This window comes from Acinonyx jubatus, chromosome E3 (genome assembly GCF_027475565.1).
Source record: "Acinonyx jubatus isolate Ajub_Pintada_27869175 chromosome E3, VMU_Ajub_asm_v1.0, whole genome shotgun sequence".
Classification (NCBI taxonomy): Eukaryota; Metazoa; Chordata; class Mammalia; order Carnivora; family Felidae; genus Acinonyx; species Acinonyx jubatus.
The window spans coordinates 8,362,398-8,379,306 of record NC_069398.1 but is presented as its reverse complement, the minus strand read 5'-3'; the positions used below and the strand labels follow the sequence as shown (position 1 = coordinate 8,379,306).

Here is a 16,909-nt window from a genome sequence, read left to right as displayed (position 1 = left end):
CGAGCCAGGAAGTCGCGGGTCGGTACGCGGTGCCCGTTTCAAGCCCTCTTGGTGCCCGTAGCCGTCGCTCTATCAGCTTCCCACGCTTGGAGGCCGTGTGTTTCCGATGGGAATGTCTCCGGCCAGAGGTCCCCGGCAGCCCCCAGCGTGGAGCCTCCCTGGAAGCTTCTAAGCCTTCCCCTAGGATCTGCTGCCTCTCTCCTGGGGACCTTGCGGGGGAAAGGCCCCAGGACGGGCATCTGACCCTATAAATCTCCCAGGGCTGCCAGGAAAGTCTGTCTTTTCCCCTGAAGCAGATGCATCGAGATAGCCCCTCTGTCTGTCGCAGAATCATTCCTGAAAATAGTGGAGGTTGTGCGGGCCAGCCCCAGGGCGGTCTCTCCCTGCCTGGCTCTGATCACAGGCTTCTTGGTTCCTCTCCTCCATGCCTGCTTCCTCGGTCTGTGTTTAATGGGTTTTTACTTTGCTCTGTTCCCGGGCAGATTCTCCTCCTGGGGGGAAGGTGGAGGCACAGACATCCGTATTCCCTGATTGCAGAACAAGGAGCCCGTGGTTGTGTCAATGCCGGGCACCTCCCTCTGCCGATCTCCCAGATATAAGGAGGGGTGACCCTGACTTCGGTCTCTCTCCACAGTGCCCTGGAGAGGCTAAAGGTTTTTTTTCTGTTCTTTCCCCGGACAAAGTGCCACCAGTCCACAAGTGTGGGTTCTCCGAAGAAAGAAAAGAACGGTGCCGTGGCAAAAAAGCAAAGGGTTTGGAGTCCCACAGACCGTGGGTTTGAGTCCCAGCCTGCCACCTGCTAGCTGTGAAACTGTGTTCATTTTCATTTTCTTTCTTTCTTTTTAATTTGTATTCAAGTTAGTTAACATGCAGTGTAGCCTTGGCTTCAGGAGCAGGACCCAGTGATTCATGACTTCCAGACAGCACCCAGCGCTCTTGCCGAAAAGTACCCTCCTCAGTGCCCATCCCCCGACCCCCTTCTAGCAACCCTCAGTTTGTTCTCTGTATTGAGGAGTCTCTTATGGTTTGCCTCCCTCTCTGTTTTTATCTTATTTTTCCTTTCCTTCTCCTATGTTCGTCTGTTATGTTTCTCAAATTCCACATAGGAGTGAAGTCTTAGGATATTTGTCTTTCTCTGACTAATTTCACGCAGCATAATACCCTCGCGTCCCTATGAATCAGCACTCCTGTATCCCTTGGGTAAATACGTAAGAATGCAATTGCTGGGTCGTAGGGTAGTTCTGTTTTTAATATGTTGAGGAACCTCCACACCGTTTTCCAGAGGGGCTGTACCAGCTTGCATTCCCACCAACATCTCCGCATCCTCGCCAACATCTGTTGTTGCCTGAGTTGTCAATGTCAGCCCTTCTGACAGGTGTGAGGTGGTATTTCATTGTGGTTTCGATTGGTATTTCCCGGATGATGAGTGATGTTGAGCATCTTTCCATATACCTGTTGGCCATCTGGATGCGACTGTGACCGTTCTCTAGGGCGGCTATACAAGCAGCTGCAAATGTCGTGGCCAAAAACCATGGGATTGGTTCTCCCACGCCTCTGCTGGCCTGAAGTCAAGGCGTTGGTGGGATTGCCTCTTTCTGGAGACTCTGGGGGAGAATCTGGGCCATGCCTGTCTCGTGGCTCCTCGTGGTGGCCTGCAGTCCTGGGCTTGCAGACACGTCACTCCGGGCTCTGCCTCCTTCTTTATGCCTCTGCCTCCTCCTTCCCCCTGTGTCTCTAATCTCATCCTCCTTTCTCTTAGAAATAAAAACACCCGTTATTAGGTTAGGCTGCACCCCAGGTCCGGAGTCATCTTATCTGGAGATCCTTTAATTCCGCTTGTGAGACTCTCTCTATAAATAAGGTCACCTTCTGAGTTTCGGAGCAGACCTCTCTTTTGGGAGGCCACGGTGACCTTGGCCAGTCACCCCACTTCTGCGTTCTGTTTTCCTCATCTGTACAATGGGGGTGATGTCAGTGCCCACCTCCGGGGCTGCCATGGGAATTGGATGGGTCGCTGTCCCGAAGGAGCTCCACACAGGTGCAGTGAGCACTCTGGAGGGGGGAGCCGCTGGGGGGCGTCGTGGGTGACCGCTGTTCCTCTCTTGTGTCCTAAGTTTTGGGGTTAAAATGGTTTCCTCGAGAGCAGTAAAGAGTATTTTTTCACTGACCATTTTTTGGTGGAATGAGGGAATGGTTATGCCTGCTCCTGTCACCAACATGACCAGGTTAGAAGCAGACAGAGTGACAGTAAGGGTCCCTCCTGTTCTGATTCTCAGTCCCTCAGACCCTCCCCTCGGGGACAGCCACTGTTGGCCACATCTAGAGTGTGTCTTTGCAATATATCTGATGCATATACATGTATGTGTGTGTGGGCATGTGTGTGCCTGCATGTGTATGTATATTCCTCTTTTGAAAACACAAAAGTCATAGTGCTGTGTTTCCTAGCTGTTTGATTTTTAGCTTAATATATCTTGGTATAGAGAGTGTTCTGTGTCAGTCTGAAAAACGCCTCCCTGGCTCTTTTTCCTGGCTGCCTAATGTGCCATAATATGGCCGTGCCAGAATTTAAATACTAACAGTTATTTAACGAACTGTTCTTCAGTGGATGGGCCAGTTAAATAGTTTGCTTCTGGCCTTTGCTACTACTGATGTTGTTGGAGTAACCAACTTGGGTGTCTGTCTTTAGACACAGGTGTGGGTGTTTCTGGAAAGGTATGGGGCAGCCAGGAATTGGAGAAGAAGATGGGGGTGTGGGTAGCAGTCAGTACAGCTATACTGGAAGAGGGGACTGTGTGGTGAGGGAGCTCCGATGCGGAAGGGGAGCGCTCTGTCTCTCTGTCCTTCGGGTTCCTGGGGCCCTTCTCCCTGCAAGGGAGAGGCAGCTGAGGCCCATGCTACCACCTCAAGGTGGAAAACGTGAGAGCAAGAAAGACAAAATAAATAGTCTTTTGGTACTTCTGCCTTTTGCTGTGAGGGTTTGGCTCGACCAGGCCACCAAGATGTCCGTCTGTAATCTGAGAGAAGAAAAGGAAGACTGACTGGAGGTGGCATAGGATCCATGGAGCTTGCTCATTCATCCCATTCATCTTGCCCTGCGGTGGGCCACATCTTTCTGTGACATAAATGGCCCCTCTAGATAGGGTCATTACTGTCCTCTCTGTTCCCCAGTGATACACAGGAATGGCATTCTCCAGTTCCATCCATCCGTCTGTCCATCCATCCATCCGTCCATCTATCTGTCCATCCATGTGTCCATCCATCCACCCACCCACCCATCCATCCATCCATGTATCTACCAATTAATCTGTCCATCCATGTATCCATCCATTCATCCATCCAACCATCCATCCATCCATCCATCCATCCATCCATCCATCCATCTGTCCATCCATCCATCCATCCATGTGTCCATCCATCCATGTGTCCATCCATCCATCCATCCATCCATCCATCCATGTGTCCATCCATCCATCCATCCATCCATGTGCCCATCCATCCATCCATCCATCCATCCATCCGTCCATCCATCCATCCGCCCACCCGTCCGTCCATCCATCCATCCATCCATCCATCCATTCATCCATCCATCCATATATACATACATACATACATGCATCTGTCCATCTATCCATGCATCCATGCATGCATGCATGCATCCATCCATCCATCCACGTATCTACCAATTAATCTGTCCATGAATGCATGCATGTATCCGTCCATCCATCCATCCATCCATCCGTCCATCCATGCATCCATGCATGTATGCATGCATCCATCCATCCATCCATCCATCCAGGTACTGGAGATAAAATGTTAAACAAAACATACAAGCCCCCACTTCCACAGTAAAACTTGTTTCCAGTATAGGGAGATAGACAATGTGGGCCGCATGAGATGGTTCTTAGACCGACCATGACAGTGGTGGTAGGACAGGTTTACAGATTTAGGATCCAATTCTTGGGAAGTGGACCCTTCCAATGCAGAGACCCTTTCATGCCTGGGTTCCTTCTCCCACCTAGACTTGAGCATAGCTTTTTCCTGGCCTGGGAATAGCCCTCACTCCTTCACGTGGCTGGGTCCATGCTGGTCTCCCCAAGCTGCCTTGTCCTCCAGCACCTTCCCGGATCCCCTGCAGCCTGAGCCCCTCAGGACCCACGCTCTATCTCCTGTACTGCAGGAAGCTGAAAGAGCCCACACTCTGACCCACAGTGCTTCAAAACCCTAGTCAGTCACCGAAGTGGCCGTGTCACTTTGGGCCACCCAACCTCTGTTACCTCAACCTGGAAAGGGTCGGGATCAAAGGTCACACGTAGGAAGTGCCTGCCACTGTGTCTGTCCCAATAAATAGTAGGTGCTGGGTTCAGATCCTGCCTCATCCACTGCTGTGTAACCATGGGCAAGTTTTAAGATTTCTGTGTGCCTCAGTTTCTTCATCTGTGTAATGGGAATAAGATAACCTATCTCTAGGGTGTGCGAGGGCTGAATGTGTTAAAACAGGTCAGTGCTTCAAACAAGGCCTGGCACAGAGGAAGTGCTATGTATTACCTGCTACTATGAGATATTTTTAGGGCTCGCCATCATGTCTGATACATGGTAGATACCCTGAAAGTATCTGTTGAATGAATGAATAAACAAGTCAATTTTTCGCACCTAGATTGAGCTTCCCCATCAAGAAGTGCCCTTCTTCTAGGTTGGGGGGTAGCTTTAACAAGCTAAACTTTCTGTATCTGGAGCTCAGGGCTGGGGAGCTGGGAGGTCTAGAAACTGAAGGAAGAGAGTTCCAGAACTGGGTGCTTCTGCCTGAGGATCTCAGGGTCCTGTGGGGGCACAGACACAAGCAATGGAAAAAAGCCCACCTGGGACCGAGTGCTTGGGGAGCACAACTACCATGGGACCAGGGGCACGAAATGTCATATCTGTCTTAGGGAAGGGCAGGAACCAGTCACAGCTCCTGAAGGTCTGCCTGGGAGGAGCTTGGAGGCCAACATTACTGAGGGGGCCGGAGGCTTTTCTTGGGGCTTAGTGTCTCTAGCAAGGTTACCTATCTGTGCAAGGTTGACATTGTTGAAGGAGATTTACAGCCAAGCCATCCCCTGGCTCCCTCTCCATGGGGAAGGCTTCTTGGAAGAGGTGTCATCTTTGAGGCTGAGGGATCAGGAGGTGGTCAGGAAACAAAGAAAGGAAGGCCTGTGCAGCAGGAGCGATCTGAACAAAAGCAAGAATACGCTTCGTGGGGTCACTGCACATTGAAGTAAAGGACGCATGGGTGCCGAGGCTGGGAGGTGGGCCGGGCTGGTCACCAGAGGCCTCGGGTGCCCTGCTCTGGAGTACGGGTCTTCTCTAAGGGCACTGGCTTATTTTTTTTTTTTTTTAATATTTGTTTTTGAGAGAGAGAGAGAGACAGTGCATGAGTAGTAGGGGGGCAGAGAGAGAGGGAGACACAGAATCCAAAGCAGGCTCCAGGCTCTGAGCTGTCAGCACAGACTTGAACGCAAGGCCTGAACTCACAAACTGTGAGATCATGACCTGAGCTGAAGTCAGAGGCTTAACCGACTGAGCCACCCAGGCGCCCCTAATGTTTATTTATTTTCGAGAGACAGAGAAAGAGAGAGAGAGAGCACAAGAGGGGGAGGGGCAGAGAGAGAGGGAGACACAGAATCCAAAGCAGGCTCCAGGCTCTGAGCGGTCAGCACAGAGCCCGATGCGGGACTCGAACCCACAGACTGTGAGATCATGACCTGAGCCAAAGTCGGACGCGTAACCGACTGAGACACCCAGGTGCCCAAGGGCACTGGCGTTTTAAAGACGGCTTTATTGAGATAATATTTGTGTACCAAAAATTCACCCATTTTAAGGGTAAACTTTTCAGAGGTTTTTAGTAAACCGACAGTATTATGTAAGCATCACCCTAATCCGGTTTCAGAACCCCAAATGCCGATTTGCAGTCACCCCACCCCCAGCCCCGGGCAACTGCTGATCTGCTTTTTGACTTTATGGATTTGCCTACTCTGGACATTTTGTGTAGACGTAGTCCTACAATATGTGGCCTCTTGTGTCTGACTTAGCACAGTATTTTCAAGGGTCATCCGTGTTGTAGCTTGTGTGACAAGTACGTCACTGTCTTTATGGCTGAATGATATTCCCTTGTATGAATAGACCACCTGTTGTTTATCCATTCACCAGGTGATGGGCATTTGGGTCCCTTCCACTTTTTAGCTCTTACGATAATGCTGCTGTGAATGTTCAGGGGTCCGTCTTGCAGAGATACAGGCTTTTAGTTCTCTTGGGTATATGCCAACAACTGGAGTGCCGATCACATGGTAAATTTATGTTGGACTCTTTGACAAACTTCTAAAGTGGGAGAGCGTTAAGTCGCAGAGTGATCGGCAGCTCGGTGCATCAGGAAGATCACTGTGAGAGGGGTTTGGAGGGGGATGGGACAAGATCTAGGGAGATCTTTGGCGAGTTGCAGATGGAGAGGGGGATCCATAGAGTGGATTTCAGAAATGCCTTCCACTCTGGTGTTGCCCGTCAGCAGACAGGATGCTCTGATTTCTCAGTTACGGTTAATTCGCCAAGGATTGAAGGTGTCCGTAACTCTCCCAGTATCCCTCGTAGGAGAGGAAGTGGGTTCCGGAGCCTGGCTCCATCCTCTGAGGCCACTTTAAGAGTAGAAGGTGATCTGTAACGTTTGCTTGATCGTGTTTAATCTCACGATGCCCTGTGTCCCCTTCCTGGGTTCTCTGGTGGTCAGCAACGGAGACCAACTTGGCACCTTATCTAGGAAAGGAATGAATGCAGGATTATCAGGGGGCTCACAGATGGGGTGGGAAGACTGGGGATCCGGCCTCAGAAATGGCAGGGACGGGCTCCTTGGGATCTGGGGGCAGGAAGTAAGGCCCCTCGGGGCTCTGTCCACCTGCTGTGCATCCCCATCCACTTGGCTGGGGGACCAAGTGGGGCAGCCCCACTAACATGGGGTATATGATGCCAGGGGTGGGGCCGGGGGCACGTCTCCTAGAGGAACACGGGATAGTCTTCCCAGAAAAGGAAAATGCTAGGTTTTCAAACACAAACTGTCCACTTCCCTACATTCCAGGTGCAGGAACTGAGGCATGGAGGGGTTAAGACCATTCACCCAACGCCACAGAGTTGGAAAGTGGCCGAGTGGGACCCCAGTCTGTTCTATCTGGCAGAGTGAGCTCCTGGGACCCCCCCACAGCTGGTGGGGCTGGGATGCCCACTGCCTTCTGAACTAGTCAGACTCCAGCAGCCTTCTGGGGCCACCTCCAGGACTCTCAGGGGTAGGGAAGAGTATCTAAAAGGCTTTGCTGTCCTCCTGGCTTTGCTCTTGTCCCCTGTGCCCTGAGCAAAGAGCCCAGTTGGCCCCTTGCCACCTTTGGTGGGGCCAGTGAGCAGGAGTTTAGGACGGGGGCGGGGGGGGGGGGCTGAGGAGGGCCATTAGCTAGGAGCTGATTCTAATTCACGGCCTTTTTCCTTTCTGTTCTCAGATCGAGAGGACCAGTCCATTCTGTGCACGTAAGTGGAACTCGTCTTTCCTGTTTTTCTACAGTTGAGGTCCAACCTACTGAAGAAAAAGGTCCTTGAGGGCAGGGCTCTTTGATGCGTTCGAGGGAGCTGGCCCAGAGCAAACTCAGCGTTTGCTCCGCAGATGGCCTCATGCTGAGGCCGGCACAGCCAACCCATCAGTGATGCCTGGCTCCATCTTGTTCTGCACTATCCGCTTTTCTAAAACGAGCATTTTGTGCTCGCTTACTGCGTGCCAGGCCCTGAAGCAAATATTTCACAGACAGATTTGCATCTAATTGCCTAACAGCCCTGTGAAGGGAGAGGGCATCTCTGTGAGGGAGGAAATCTGGGCCTGTGTTAAACTACTGCCCGAAACTGTCACAATCAGCAACCACATTTGTGCCATATTTAGTGGTTGGGGTCACTGTGTCTTTAGTGAAGGCCCAAAGACTTCGTCAGAAGCTACTACTCAATTTAGAACCATTCAGAGAATCTTTGACATTCAGGAAAACCCCTCTTGTCATGGGCAGAGCGATGGGTGCCCAGCGATCTCCACCTCCTCATTTCTGGAACCCGTGGCCATGGCAGGTCACGTGGCCTGGGGGAGTGAAGGTTGCAGATGATATTAAGGTTGCTAATCAGCTGACCTTACAATAGGGAGATTTTCAAGGTTATCCAGATGGCCCAATATAATCACAAGGTTCTTAAAAGTAGAAGAGAGGGGAGACATCAGGGCAGAGGGCCAGAGATGCAATGTGAGAACTTGACCTAAGGTTGCTGGCTTTGAAGAGAGAGGACGCCAGGGATGAGAACAGCTTCTAGAAGCTGGAAAAGACAAGGAGCTGGACTCCTGCCTACAGCTAGCTCCCAGGAAGAAATACAAGCTGGGATGCCTGGGTGGTTCAGTTGGTTAAGCATCCAACTCTGGCTCAGGTCATGTCTCATGGTTCATGGGTTCGAGCCCCACATCGGGCCCTGCTGTGAGCACAGAGCCCGCTTCAGATCCTCTGCCCCCCCTCCCCTCCCCCTACTAGTGCGCTCTCTCTCTTTCTCTCTCTCTCAAACTCTCGATCCCTCTCTCTCTCTCTCTCTCTCAAAAATAAATATTGAAGAAAATACAACCTTGCCAACACCTCGGCTTTCGCTCACTGAGATCCGTGTCAGACGTCTGACTGCTGCAGTTGTGTGGTCACAGATGCCGAGTTTCTAGTAATTTGTTACCGCAGCAACCAGAGGCCCATACCCGTCGCTCCCACTTGAACCCCTGTATCACTCCCTCCATCATTTGTTACCCAACAGACTGAGTGGGCCAGGCCTCCTGGTGACCATTAGGCAGATGGGAATGAGCCCAAAATAAACAGGATCCCTCTTCTCAAGGATCCCTTTTCTCAAGAGGGAAACAGCAGGAGGACAATAGTCACATACTTGTCTTTTATGCTCTTTGAATTTATTGTTTCACCCTGTGAAGGGACGACCTTTCAGAAACTAGAAAAAAAAAATACATACACACTTTTTAAATCACCGAAGTAAATGTATAGTGACAAACTGTGAAAGTTACAAAGAATGAAATATATTAGGAACTAGGAGAATGTGTAAATCGGAGTTGTTCTAACCGGGGAAAATAGGAAAGGCCTCTCCAAAGTAGCGCTGTGGCAGGCTCTGTTCCGTCAATGCAGAGCCCGATGTGGGACTTGAACTCCCGAGCCAAGAGATCCTGACTTGAGTCACAATCAAGAGTCGGATGCTTAACTGACCGAGCCACCCAGGTGCCCCTCTTCTGCTGGGCAGAAATGGCAAAGAAGAAGGGAGGGGAGCAGTTGCAGCACGTGCAAAGGCCCTGGGGTCAGATGCATCATGTTCTAATTAAGAAACTGAGAGATCAGTTTGGCCTGAGCATGTCCCCCAGAAGAAGCCCTCTTTCTAGGAAGAGCCATTCCCAGGGCTGGTGGCTTTTATATTTAGTGCATTGGTTTAGGGGAAAAGATCTTCAGCCTGCCCATGCTGGCTCAACCACTTACAAAGCATGAGCTCAAATCTTTGTGATGAGTAAACCCTGGGAGAATTTGGGAGAAGAGTTTCATGTGGGGAACAGCAAGGGCAAAGTTTATGGGGTGTGGGACCATTTGCCTTTTGGGGGACAGAGAAAGTCGAAAGGGCTGGTCAGAAGGGGATGGGCAGGAGGATGTGGTCAGAGAGCAGGGCCTTACAGGCTGGGGTGAGGGTGTGGACAAGAGGCAGATCAGATCTTTCTGACCATTCAAGGGGCCCAGAGGTGCCACTTGGGGACATACGCTGCTGCTGTTAGGGTCTGGGGGGGGCTTGCATGAGCCACCTGGGAACCCCCATCCCTGTACTTCCCACTGGGTTGCTCAGACTCAGTGGTGGGAGATGCCAGTGTTGGGTCATTCTCTCCTCCAGGGGAGGTGGCTCAGGCTGACAGCAGCCTTCTGCCATTCTCCCCCAGGGACAACATTTCCTCTTATAAAACTACGGGGTTTCCAAAGGTTTTCCACTGGGTTCTTTACCTATGGCCGGTGTTCCCTCCCATGTAGGCTTCCTGCTTTCACCCCGTCTCCCCTTATCCCTTCTGCTCTCTTTTTAATGTTTTTATTTGTTTTTGAGAGACAGAGAGAATGAATAGGGGAGGGGCAGAGAGAGGGAGACACAGAATCTGAAGCAGGTTCCAGGCTCCGAGCTGTCAGCACAGAGCCCAGTGCGGGGCTCGAACCCACAAACTTTGAGATCATAACCTGAGCTGAAGTCGGACACTTAACCAACTGAGCCACCCAGGTGCACCCTGCTCTATTTTCTTTAATGTTTATTTATTTATTTTTGAGAGAGAGAGAGAGAGCAGGGGAGGGGCAGAGAAAGAGGGAGAGAAAGAGAATACCAGGCAGGCTCTGTGGTGTCACTGCAGAGCCCCATGCGGGGCTTGAACTCCCGAACCATGAGATAGTGACTTGAGTCACAACCAAGAGTCGGATGCTTAACCGACCGAGCCACCCAGGCGCCCCGTTGGGCTGTTACTATTAATTAAACTGTAAACCTTAGTTTTCGCTAGTTTTTCCAGTATTGTCTTGATCCAGGATCCCATCCAGAATTACATTGAATCATCATGTCTGCCTGAGCGTCTCCTGGCTGGGACAGTTTCTCGGGCGTTCCTGGTTTTTCACGACCCTGCTGATTTTGAGGACTGATGGAGGATTTAGTAGAACGTCCCTCTGTCTGGATTTGTCTGATGTTCTTGGTCATGAGACGGAGGTCATGGTTTTGGGGGAGAATGACACGGGAGTGAGATGCCTCCTTCACCCCACCGTGCCAGGGGGTACCTCACATCCACATGACATCCAGGTGACCTAACATGACCTTCATCACCTGGCGCAGGTTCAGCTTCTGGGTTTGGTAGTGATATCTGAGCCAATCGCCCCTTCCCTGGTCAGGTTGCTTTTGGACCATGTCCTGCGTAAAGCCATCTCGGGTACCCCTGGGTGTGGGTCCTGCCAGACTTCTGTCCCCAGATGTGGCTGTACATCACTTCCTTAGTGACTGGTTCAAGAGACCAAGAAACTGATACCCTGGCTTCACCCGGAGACTTTTTTTTTTGGGGGGGGGCAGAGTCAGAGTTTGTTTATTTATTTTAAAGTTTATTTACTCTATTTGGAGAGGGAGGGGAAGAGAGAGAGGGAGAGGAAGAGTCCCAAGCGGGCTCTGTGCGGTCAATTTGAACCCACGAACCATGAGATCATGGCTTGATTCGAGTCAAATGCTTAACTGACGGAGCCACCCCGGCGCCCCTTGATTATTTTTTTAATTTGAATTTTAGTTAGTTAATACACAGGGCAGTGTTGGTTTCAGAAGTAGAATTCAGTGATTCATCACTTGCATTCATCCCCCAGTGCTCATCCCAACAAGTGCCCTCCTCAATGCCCATCCCCCATCTAGCCCACCCCCCCCCCGCTCCCCTCCCCTGTGTGTTCTCTATCGTTAAGAGTCTCTTGTGGTCTGTTTCCCTTTCTTCTCCACCGCCCCCCTTCCCACATGTCCATCTGTTTGGTTTCTTAAATTCCACTTGTGAGTAAAATCCCATGATATTTGTCTTTCTCTGGTTGACTTATTTCACTTAGCATATTGCCTTGTAGCTCCATCCATGTCATTGCAAATGGCAAGACTTCATTCTTTTTTTTTTTTAAGTTTATTTATTTATTTTGAGAGAGAGAGAGAGCACAAGCCAGGGAGGGGTAGAGAAAGAAGGAGAGAGAGAATCCCAAACGGGCTCCACGCTGTCAGCGCAGAGCCCGATGTGGGGCTCGAACTCACGGATGGTGAGATCACGACTTGAGCCGAAACCAAGAGTCAGACACTTAACTGACTCAGCCACCCGGGCGTCCTTCATTCTTTTTGATGGCTGAGTAATATTCCGTTGCGTATCTATACCACGTCTTCTGACTCGGTGCCTGGGGCAGGGCTGGGCACTCCCGCATTTTTATCTAGTGTGGGGCGCTTGAGAAGCGGGTAGGCCAGCCAGTGAGCTGGGAGGGAGGCAAACACTGTCACAGGCATGCTCGCAGGGGACGCCGAGGGTATGGCTGGATCAGAACTGTGTGCGCCCGTCTGCCTTGGGGTGGAGAGGGGGTGGCGTGGCCCTGGGAGCAGGGTCCCTGCTAGCAGAGGAAAGGAGCTAAAATGCCACCCCTCTGGGGCCCGTTTGGGAGCCCGGAAGGGGAGGGAGGCGTGAGCTGGGGGAGGACTAGGGGGTCCTGGAGATTCTGATGCACACTTTGCAGCGGGACTGTCTGGTTCATCCCCCAGATTGCTGACCCCTGGGTGCAGGCTTTGTGGCAGAAAGACTTCTGGGGCTACCTGTGCCTGCAAGGCTTGAAGAGAGGCCCCTGGTCTCAGCTCCTGGGGAGCCTCGACTGGGAGCAAGCCCAGCCCAGGATGGGGGTCCTCAGACTGTTAGCCGACTCTCCTGGCTGACGAAGTAAAGCATTTTGTGGGGGGAGGTACTGGCGTCCTTTACGCTCCTAAGTGACACTGTCACCACAGTTTGATGCCCTGAGCAGGTCAGCATGAAGCCATTTTGGCTCTAGGACAGGCTAGATTTTCACTTTAGGGGCAGCCCGTGAGCTAGACGGGGGAGAAGGGAGTCCTGGACTCAGCTCTGCCATGAGAGCCACTTACCCTGTCTGAGCCTCAGTCTCCTCACCTGCAAAGTGGACAGCTATACCCACCTCACAGGGCAGTCGTGAGGAATCAGTGGGTTAATTCATGGAAAGCACTGAGAGCAGGGCCCAGTGATGCCGTTTTGTGCGCAGTGAACAGAATTGTTACTTGTAAGTTACTTGCGAACGCAAGTGCCACTTCCTGCTCGGCCACGAAAGCGAAAGCAAGGGGAAGAAATGTCCAGAGTGACAATGAATGGTAGCGATTCATATTCATGATCAGTGTGTCCATATTATCTTAATGCATTGTTAGGCGTGGCCAGGGGTTCTACAGATAGCTGCTTACAAACATTCTTTGTATCCCCAGACCAGGATTGACAGAGGCAGATGCTCAGGGGAGCCTGGCAGGTGACAGGAAGGGGTGGGTTAGGCCAGGAGCACAATAGGGAGTGGTGGGGACTGTGGCAAATTGGAAGGCTCACACCATTCGAGGGGCGGCTGTGGTTCTGCCCCAGACAACTTCTGCTGCAGGAGAATGCTGACCCGGTGTTCCCGGGGCTAGGCGGGTCTTTTCCCCTCCCCAGGAGAATCCACCTGCCTTCTGTGCGTGCTGATCTGCCCTTGTGTTTTCTACTCAGCAGTGCCCTCGAGGTATGTTGTATCTCATCAGACATAAACCAGCGTCCCTCCTCCTAGTGACTGCCCAGACATGCCGTATTTTATTTACCCCCCCCCCCCCCCGTGGATTGTAGCTTTGACTGTTTCCGGACTTAAGAACTAAATGTAAGCGTGTATATAAGGATATACGTGCGATCAGTCCTTATTATTTACTGACGCCATATTTGCAAGTTCATTGCTACTTGCTGATATGTATTTGTAACCTCCAACCGATGCTCATGGTGCTTGTGTGGGCGTTCGAGGACACGTGCAGAGCCAGGAAAAGTCTGGGTGACCTGCCACCTGAGGGAGCCCTGCCGCCTTGTTTCAGCTCTCTGGCTGTGAACAAGTGTCCCTTACATGCTAGATTTAGCACCACAGTTTTTGCATTGTCGTGGCTTTTGGTTGGTGACTTCGCTGTTGATAATGCCCCCCGAGCCTCCAGCTGAAGTGCTGTCTTCCCTTTTTAAAAAATGTTTATTTGGGGCGCCTGGGTGGCGCAGTCGGTGAAGCGTCCGACTTCAGCCAGGTCACGCTCTCGCGGTCCGTGAGTTCGAGCCCCGCGTCAGGCTCTGGGCTGATGGCTCGGAGCCTGGAGCCTGTTTCCGATTCTGTGTCTCCCTCTCTCTCTGCCCCTCCCCCACTCATGCTCTGTCTTTCTCTCTCTCAAAAATAAATAAACATTAACATTTAAAAAAATACATAAATAAAACAGTGCCGGCCAATAAGGCTTTGTGTGCTGATGGCTGCTGAGAACTTGAAACGTGGCTCGTGTGACTGAGGGGCTGGATTTTTTTTTAACTGACTTTAACTAATTTAAATAGCCTATAGCTAGTGTTTTCTGCATTAGCATGGTTCTGAAGTATTTCTTACCTCCATCCACTCCTCTGATTCTGCCCATCTCTCGTTCAGGCTCCTTTCACCTCTTGCCTGGACCACCGCGGTCGCCCCCTAACTAAACTTCCTGCAGCCATGCCCCCCCCTGCTCCCCAGTGTGACCATGTCTCATTCATGCCTGGCTGCCTGCCTTCCTCCCTTCCTCCCTTCCTCCCTTCCTCCCTTCCTTCCTTCCTTCCTTCCTTCCTTCCTTCCTTCCTTCCTTCCAAAGCTACTCATTGTGAGAAGTCGTATGGCACAGCAGGGTGTGGATTTCAGAGTCAAACCTCTTGGGTTTTGAGGTCAGCCCTATCACCAACCAGCTTGTATGCTCCCAGAGCCAAGTTGCTTAACTTCTCCGAGCCTCAGTCTCCCCATCTGTAAAACGGGGCAATAGGTGCTCCGCTGGGTGGTTGTTTGTGGGATTCAATGAATTAATTTGTGTAAGAGAGAAAGCAATGCCACTGCCTCCTGGTGAGCCCCCCTCTTCGCCACCCCCCCCCCCCCCCAAGAATCAGCTTCGTGCACTTTTGATGTTTCCGTCACGGGTCCTCAAGCCCCATTCCTCTCCTGAAATGGTTTCCTGTACTCATTGGAATGAAAGCAAAACTCTTCACCGCAGCCGAGAAGACTGTCCGTGATCTGGCCCCTTTCTTCCCTCATCACTTACCACCACCCACCTCCCTCCTGATGCTCCAGCCACACCAGCTCCTCCCTGCTCCCTGTGTGTGCAGAATATTTCCCTGTGGTGGATCTTTGCCCTTTCTGTCCCCTCTGCCAGGTGCCCCCTACCCTTGGTCCTTCCTGCAGGGCTCCTTTGCATTTTGTAGGGCTCCGCTCCCATTCTGGCGACCCACCCATGGCCCCCCCTCCGTCTCAGCCCCCCATCATGCCACCCTGGCGGCAATAACAGACCCTCAAATGACCCTAATTGCTTATTTCCTTGGCTAGGGTCTGTCTCCCTCTCCTGGAATGGGAGCTCAGTGAGGGTGGGGACAGTCTCCTTGTCCCCTAGCCAGTGCCCAGTAAGCAGGCATTGGCCACACCAGTAGCTGGGTTATGGAAAGAGCCCAAATGTCCGTCACCTGATGATGGATAAAGATGTGTGTGAGTGTGTGTGTGTCTGTGTGTGTGTGTGTGTGTATACACAGCAGAATGGAATACTAGGTGATGAAAAAGAATGAAATCTTGCCATTGGCAACAACATGGTTAGAACTAGAATGTGTTATGCCAAGCAAAATAACTTAGAGAAAGATACCATATAATTTCACTCCTATGTGGGATTTGAGAAACTTAATAGATGAGCATAGGAGAAGTGAAGGAAAAATAAGATGAAAAAACAGAGAGGGAGGCGAACACTAAGAGACTCTCAGATACAGAGAACAAACTGAGGGTTGCTGGGGGTAGGGGGTGGGTTCAATGGGTGATGCGCATTAAGGGGGACACTTGTCGGGATGAGCCCAGGGTGTCATGTGTAAGAGATGAATCACTGGGTTCTGTTCCTGAAGCCGAGACAGTGTAGTTAGTTAACTACACCCTATGTTAACTAACTTGAGGGGGAAAAAAAAAGCAGGCATTGGCCGTTGTTGCAAAGGCAATCCCACCCATTCCGCTGTTATTTGCAAATATATCCAGTCGCCCCGGAACTGTCATCAGCTTAGCTCTGCTTATTAAATTTCATTTTGACCATTGTTAAAATCAGCCAGAGTGATTTTAACACTCTGGAGCAACATGTTGATAGCAGGGTATGAGCTTTGACAAAGTAGCAGGGGTCAAGGTAAGCCCAGTTGGGACTAACAATTTGCTACAGAAGAAGCTGGAAAGGGAGCAAATCTAATTTTTAGACCCGAGTCCTGTCTGGCCTAGGAAGCAGTTCATACAGTGCGAGTCAACCTGGGAGCATGGGTGGAGCGGCCCTGGGTTGAGAGAGAGCTGTGTGTTCAAGGAGTAACCCGTGTGTGACGAGGGGCTGGATTAAGAGAGAAGGGAGTAGGGGAGGATGTTAAACTTTAAAAGGGACAGGAGAGCACGAGGAGATACAGCCAGGGGTCAGCAAACTCTGACCAGTGGGCCAAATGAGGCCCTCCTCTATTTTTGTAAATAAAGTTTTATTGGCACACAGCCGTGCTTACTTGCTTTCCTGCTACCTCGGCAGAGCTGAGTAGTTGGGACCGAGAATGCATGACCCACGAAGCCTGAAGTATTGACTGTCTGGCTCTTCACAGGAATGGTTTGCCACCTCCTGGCTTATCCAGTGGGAAAATAGGACGTGATTTATATTTTAGTAATAGAATACGTGTTGACGTTATTGATATAAACAGAATATAAGCATTGTAGAGGCATTAATATATAAGTATTGATACAAGCGTTAGGGAAGAAATTAATCATTAGTAAGGAGTAATAGCTCACGTTTTTGTGTATCTGGCATTGTTCTGAACATTTTATATATATGCTCATTTAATCCTTATAACAATCATGTAAGTGCTTTAATTATGCCTGTCTTATAGATAAGGAAACCAAGGCATGGGAGTAGTTAAATGACCCGCCCAAGGTCATACCGGTAATTGGCGGAGCAGAGATTTGAACTCAGTCTCACCTTGGAGCCCATTGTGCTATTCTGCTGATTGATGCTGTGGGGGAAGGTGGTATTGCTTCTGCCTAGAGGCAGTATTCAGAAGAGAGGC

General features: G+C 50.9%; 1 protein-coding gene across 4 annotated transcripts in view; it reads left to right on the top strand.

Moving 5' to 3' along the window:
- MYH11 (myosin heavy chain 11) overlaps positions 1 to 16,909 on the top strand; it is a 122,181-nt gene that overhangs the window by 42,225 nt on the left and 63,047 nt on the right. For all 4 annotated transcript variants that reach the window (XM_027043175.2, XM_053213668.1, XM_027043178.2 and 1 more), the window contains one exon: positions 7,512 to 7,539. In XM_027043175.2, coding sequence (XP_026898976.2) covers positions 7,512 to 7,539 — 28 coding nt within the window. The remainder of the gene's footprint in view (positions 1 to 7,511; positions 7,540 to 16,909) is intronic.